The following is a 5,919-nucleotide window of genomic DNA, read 5'->3' as shown; positions in this document are numbered from 1 at the left end:
GTTACGAGTGCACAAGTATTTTTGAGACTCATTTCACGCGGGGAAGCTCCCAGATTTGTGTGTAGATGATGCGTTTACATGCTAGTAAAAGCTGGGACATCTGAGTTTTSCTCGGAGTCTAGTGTTTTTATCCTCTGAACGTTTCTCACTGTGCTTGTGCCGAAGTGGCAAATAGTTCGCTGGAAAACAGTAAATCTCAGCACTTCCTTTTAATATCTTAAAATTATTTATAGACATATTGTGCATTTTGAGCGGTACAGGAGACTAGGTGGTCTGAAAAAGGACCACTGGGTGGCGGAATGGTTCGCTGGCAGTAAAAGTAGCCAGGCAAACCCAGAAGCAAGACGGAGCGTCCCGGTGGTCTGTCCTCTGAAGTAATAGGAGCTAAACCTGCAGGCTTTGCTCTCCGGTTATAATGAGACATGGAGTAATTATAAATGATTTCATGTTTTATATGTCTGGTATTTTGATACTCTGCCCTCCTCATATGTTTCTGTTAGCCGGAGCTAATGGTTATGTCAGCTATGCTACTTTAGCTGTTCACAGCGAAGCGTGGATTTTTAATATCACACTCAGCACAGTTTGAATCTTTAATTCATAAAAATGATCTCTGGGTGGTTCTTACAGTTTCTGTTTTGCCCAAAAGGCAAATTCCTAAGTCATGTTGCTGACTGTTATTTGTATATATAGTTTGTGAGATATTCTGATTTGCCTTTTACTTTATTCACTAAGTGAATATAATTAAGTGAAATAAATTGCAATTAGATTCTAATGTATTGACTTTCTATGTGTATAAAAAGCATTTTATATTTATCTCTACACAGGACAAAACGGCTGATTGATAGATCGGTTCTGGTGTTATTTCACTTTCTGGAGGATCAGGATCTTTCAGATCTCATCTACCTTCTGATCCGATGGAGCTGCTGCAGGAACACACTGATCCTCTAACAGGATCCTCAGATCCAGACATTGATATCTGGTGTCCTGCATCATTTAGATACGTCCTGGTCCAACACGCCTGAATTAAATGACTGCTTAGGACAGTCAAGTTCTCCAGAGTCGTGCTAATGACCTCTGACCTCATGATTTGACTCAGGTGTGTTAAAGAAGAGACATCTAAAGGTTGGAGGACACCAACCCTCATGAACTGGAGTTAAAGCCTGCTGTACAATTTTCACTCAATCGTAATCACATTTAGTTGGATACAGTGGAAACTTTACCTGTGTTGAGGTAGATGAGGAGTATTCAGTGTCTTTACTTTAAAACCATTTTGGTTTCCATTTGTTGAAAGTAAATTACCAACATTTAGCCATAGTTTGACCACTGCTTTGACAAAAAAAAGTTTGATGTCACAAATATATGATTTTAATCGAGGCATCATTTGATTTTAGAAAGAAGATGACAAAAGTGTTTTCAGAATTAACTTTAAATGTTCATTWCACTGMACACAAAGGACAGATTAAATATTTAAGATTGCAACAAATCTGTTGAATCTTTAACAAAATAGGTTCAGATTAACACGGGTGGATTCACGGCTACCTAAAGTTAACGAAATGTCTTAAAACTTACATGGATGTTCAAATATTGACTATAATCAATTAAAACACCATAAAGCTGTGTATTCAAATACGACCAGGGTCAGTCTGTACAGACTGAGGAGACACCATAACATCGACCAACAGAGCAGGTCAACTACTGTAGTTGTTTGAATGCCGAGGCAAATGTTTGTTTAAATGGAGTCTCTGTGGATTTCAGACACAAACAGTTTAATCTGAAGATTCTGCAGGATGTGTGAACAGGTCTGTCACCATGAAACATTTTACTGTATGATAAATTGTTCCAGACGTTCTCAACAAACGATAATATTGTTCTTTTGAGACCATTTTTTAAAGTAATATAATGGTAATGACAAAATAATAATGCAAGAACACATTCTCAAAGGTCATTAAACTTTAAATTTGAATGAACATTTAACAGTGGAACTGGAAGACATTTCAGAATAAATAAAACTAATGAATTTTGAAGTCTTTTTAAACAAAATTGCTTTTCAAAATAAGGTCTAACCGAGACCAAAGTACCAAACTGAAGACTTTTATCATCCTGTTTTTGGTAGAGATAAAAAAATTGAAACGATAAATCATGCCAATGGAAATGATTGAGTTTGTTTTAATTTATCATCCGATTAATTGATTTATTGATTATTCTGACAGGCCTATGTGTGAACATTAGACTAAATCTTTAAGTATGTTGAAAAGTCAACATAAATGAAGAACTTTTCAGTTTGTTCTGGTGAATAAAGTCTAACTTCATTATGATGTTCCTGCAGGTCAAGGTCTACCTTCATTACTGCTGACGCAACAAAATACTCTTTCAGTGATAGTGACCAACATCCATAAACGCCATAATCTCATGAAGATGCTTGCCGACTTCGGCATCATAAAACCAGATCAAACTGGGTTAAAGTTAAGACTGAAGATAGATTATCAAACTGCAGAGTGAGGCAATAAAAATACACGGACTCAGCTCCCAACAGCTAACGTAGCATAGCTCACATAAACATTAGCTCCCAACAGCTAACGTAGCATAGCTCACATAAACATTAGCTCCCAACAGCTAACGTAGCATAGCTCACATAAACATTAGCTCCCGCTAACAGAAACATATGAGGAGGGCAAAGTATCAAAATACCAGACATATAAAACGTTACCTGAAATCATTTATAATTACTCCACGTCTCATTATAATCGGAGAGCAAAGCCTGCAGGTTTAGCTCCTACCTACTTCAGAGGACAGACCACCGGGACCATCCCGCCACCCAGTGGTCCTTTTCAGACCACTTGGTCTCCTGTACCGCTCAAAAATGCACAATATCCATCCATCCATTTTCTTTACACTCTTGTCGCTCAGTGGGGTCGGGAGGGTTGCTGGTGCCTCTCCAGCTAACGAGGCGGGGTCACCCTGGACAGGCCGCCAGTCTGTCGCAGGGCAACACAGAGACACACAACCATGCACACACACACTCACACCTAGGGGCAATTTGGAGAGGCCAGTTAACCTGACAGTCATGKTTTTGGACTGTGGGAGGAAACCGGAGTACCAGGAGAAAACCCACCATGTACAGGGAGAACATGCAACCCCTCTTGCTGCAAGGCAACAGTTCTACCAACTGCACCACTGTGCAGCCCAAAATGCACAATATGTCTCTAAATAATTTTAGGATATTATAAGGAAGTGCTGAGATATACCGTTTTCCACCAAATTAACGTATTTGCCACTTCGGCACAAGCACAGTGAGAAACGTTCAGAGGATAAAAACACTAGCAAAACTCAGATGTCCCAGCTTTTACTAGCATGTAAACGCATCATCTACACACAAATCTGGGAGCTTCTCCGAAGGATCTGTGTGTAAATGCAGTTTTATGTGTGTGTACCAGGTGATTTGTGTACTTTTCAACATTTATAGGCGTAGGAGAAGGTCTATTTTATTTTTAAGGTTTACAAATCCAGTATTACACACGCACAGATATTTTTACACACGCACAGATATTTTTACACAAGCACAGATATTTTGAGACTATTTTCACTCCATACTTTTTGCAGTTTTTGGTTTTTGTTTCGGAAATTGAACTATTTTTATTCACCATTTCCAGGAGTACAAACAACAAAGCTGTAAATAATTCACGGAATATTTCTGTCATCATGTCTGTAATATCTTTTTTTTTCATATTGATTTATTCACTGTATAAATTTTTTTTTAAAAAAAAGGATCATTTTGGAGAAAAAATGGATAAACCTTTCCTATTCCGACATTTTAAAAAATTTAAGTTGATATTCCAAAACAAAAAAGACCAGCAGAAATGAAATCAACAGGTTGAAAATACACAATGCAACCAATATAAATATGAAATTTTTTAAAAATATTTATGCATAAGAAATCATACAAATTATATTTATGTTGGTCATATATTAAATAAAACTGAAAGTAACTAAATAATTATAAACAAAATAAATAGAACAAAACTAATGTGACTAAATGATGGATAATTATTCCTGTATTTGTTTATTTGATCTTTTCCATCTCCAGTTCATCAAAACATCTTGAACTTTGTGACTCTTCCCCCCATTAAACTCATATCTGGCCTGCTGGTGTGGCACGTGTTTGAGTTTGATAAAACTGGCAGTAAATTATCTTATGATGGGCGGTAACTATATGGACAGCTGGCAAACATAAACATGGAGAGAGTTATAAATGAACTATGTTGTATTTACACCTGAACAATTCTAGGTGTAAACAATAATTTTATAATTTAATTATTTGAGATTTACTGAAAATATCTTCATACTGTCACAATTTTTCAACATTTAGCATATTTCTAATAGCATAATATTTAGTCAGCAGTGCTAAAAAGTATTAAACATGCATCACATTTGGTGCTGATGTTTAGTGAACGCAAATTATTTTTTTACTTTAACTTGATAAGCCAAAAAAGCGAAAAACGACTCACATTATGAATTTAAAACAGATATTTAGTTTGGAACTAGATATTCAACCTGCTAACTAAATGTTTAATTTTGTTTGCAATCTAAACTATTTATTTAAATATTTAGTTTGAAACTGTGACATTTATAAATTAATGAATATCCTGGTGAAAACATGACTTTGAAAAATGAACTCTGTTTTCTTTTCTCTTATAACAAGCTAAATAACCCAAATTGTTGACAATATAACTAAAAGCATGTTAAATCAATCATCTTTCTTTAATAAAATTTCGATTTGAACTGCATTTTTATTTATTTTGTCTTGGGTTGTTCATAAAATAACTAATAAGTGAATTTGGACAAAGTTACTAACTATATGAGTAAAAACCTTTCGATGAAATCTGTTGTAATTTAGTGTCAAATAAATAAATTTAATCAATCAATATGAGGTATGACATAAAGTTATTTACAGAGGTTACAAACAGAAATACAGACATTAAACCACAAGAGACACCAGGAAAAGATTAAATGAAGTAATTATTGGTAATAAGAAAATGTAGGAATTAATGAAAGGAAGAGAAACTATTGCAATGCATGAAATTGAGCAGATAAGTGGAACATTTACACAGAGAAATATGAAATATAGAAATTTATAAAATTGTTCAAGATGAAACATTGGATCCAGTCAGCAAAACTAAAACTTTGTTTAATTTAAACTTTAGATCAACAATACAAAAAAATGTACAACACTCTCAAAGCTTATCTTAATCTTAAGACATTTACAAAAATTGCACCTGAACATGGTAACACTTCTAAAACAACAAGCTGCAAAGTGAAATAAGTGCATAAAGCCCGAGAAGTTTCCGCTTGGTAAATGCAGCGTTTCACCAGTCCAGCTTCATGTCAGCTTTGCTCCAAACGTATTTCCCGCCTCTCTTCAGAAACATTTTCTCATCGAAGCCGCTGAAGCTGATGGCGTCCTTCACGCCGACGTCCAGGATGGATCTGGACGGGTCCTTCCTTCCCTCCCGACAGTCCAGGAAACGCATCTGGAAAAACAAGAAACACAAACTTTGAGTCTGACTTCATGGAGCGAAAGAAAACACATTTAAAACAAAATCGAACAAAAGAAGAACAGAAGAACCCATGGTGAGACTAAACAACACTCTTAATATTTTAACCCGAACACATGCAAAGCTAACAGTGTTAGCAACAGAAAGTACTTACATATTCATCCAGGATCAGGTACGAGTTCCTCATCTGTCAAAGCAACAAACAGATTTTAAGATCACATCCTGGTATGAAGAGAATCAAAACTACAACAGGAAAGTTACGTATGTTTTAAAAACTGACTGCAATGTGAATATAATGGTTTTTATTTCTAAGCAGTTATGAGGCATGATGGGGAAAAAAAGTGCAACAAGTTGCTAGGTAACAACT

General features: G+C 35.6%; 1 protein-coding gene across 1 annotated transcript in view; it reads right to left on the bottom strand.

The window, feature by feature from the left end:
* Positions 1 to 5,159: 5,159 nt before the first annotated feature.
* Positions 5,160 to 5,919, bottom strand: part of rsad2 (radical S-adenosyl methionine domain containing 2) — a 3,819-nt gene continuing 3,059 nt past the window's right edge. The window contains exons 5-6 of the mRNA XM_008399853.2: positions 5,707 to 5,739; positions 5,160 to 5,528 (exon numbers count right to left, since the gene is read on the bottom strand). Coding sequence (XP_008398075.1) covers positions 5,364 to 5,528; positions 5,707 to 5,739 — 198 coding nt within the window. The 3' untranslated portion in view covers positions 5,160 to 5,363. The remainder of the gene's footprint in view (positions 5,529 to 5,706; positions 5,740 to 5,919) is intronic.

This window comes from Poecilia reticulata, linkage group LG22, assembly GCF_000633615.1.
Source record: "Poecilia reticulata strain Guanapo linkage group LG22, Guppy_female_1.0+MT, whole genome shotgun sequence".
Taxonomy (NCBI): Eukaryota; Metazoa; Chordata; class Actinopteri; order Cyprinodontiformes; family Poeciliidae; genus Poecilia; species Poecilia reticulata.
This window is presented reverse-complemented; position numbering and strand designations above follow the sequence as displayed.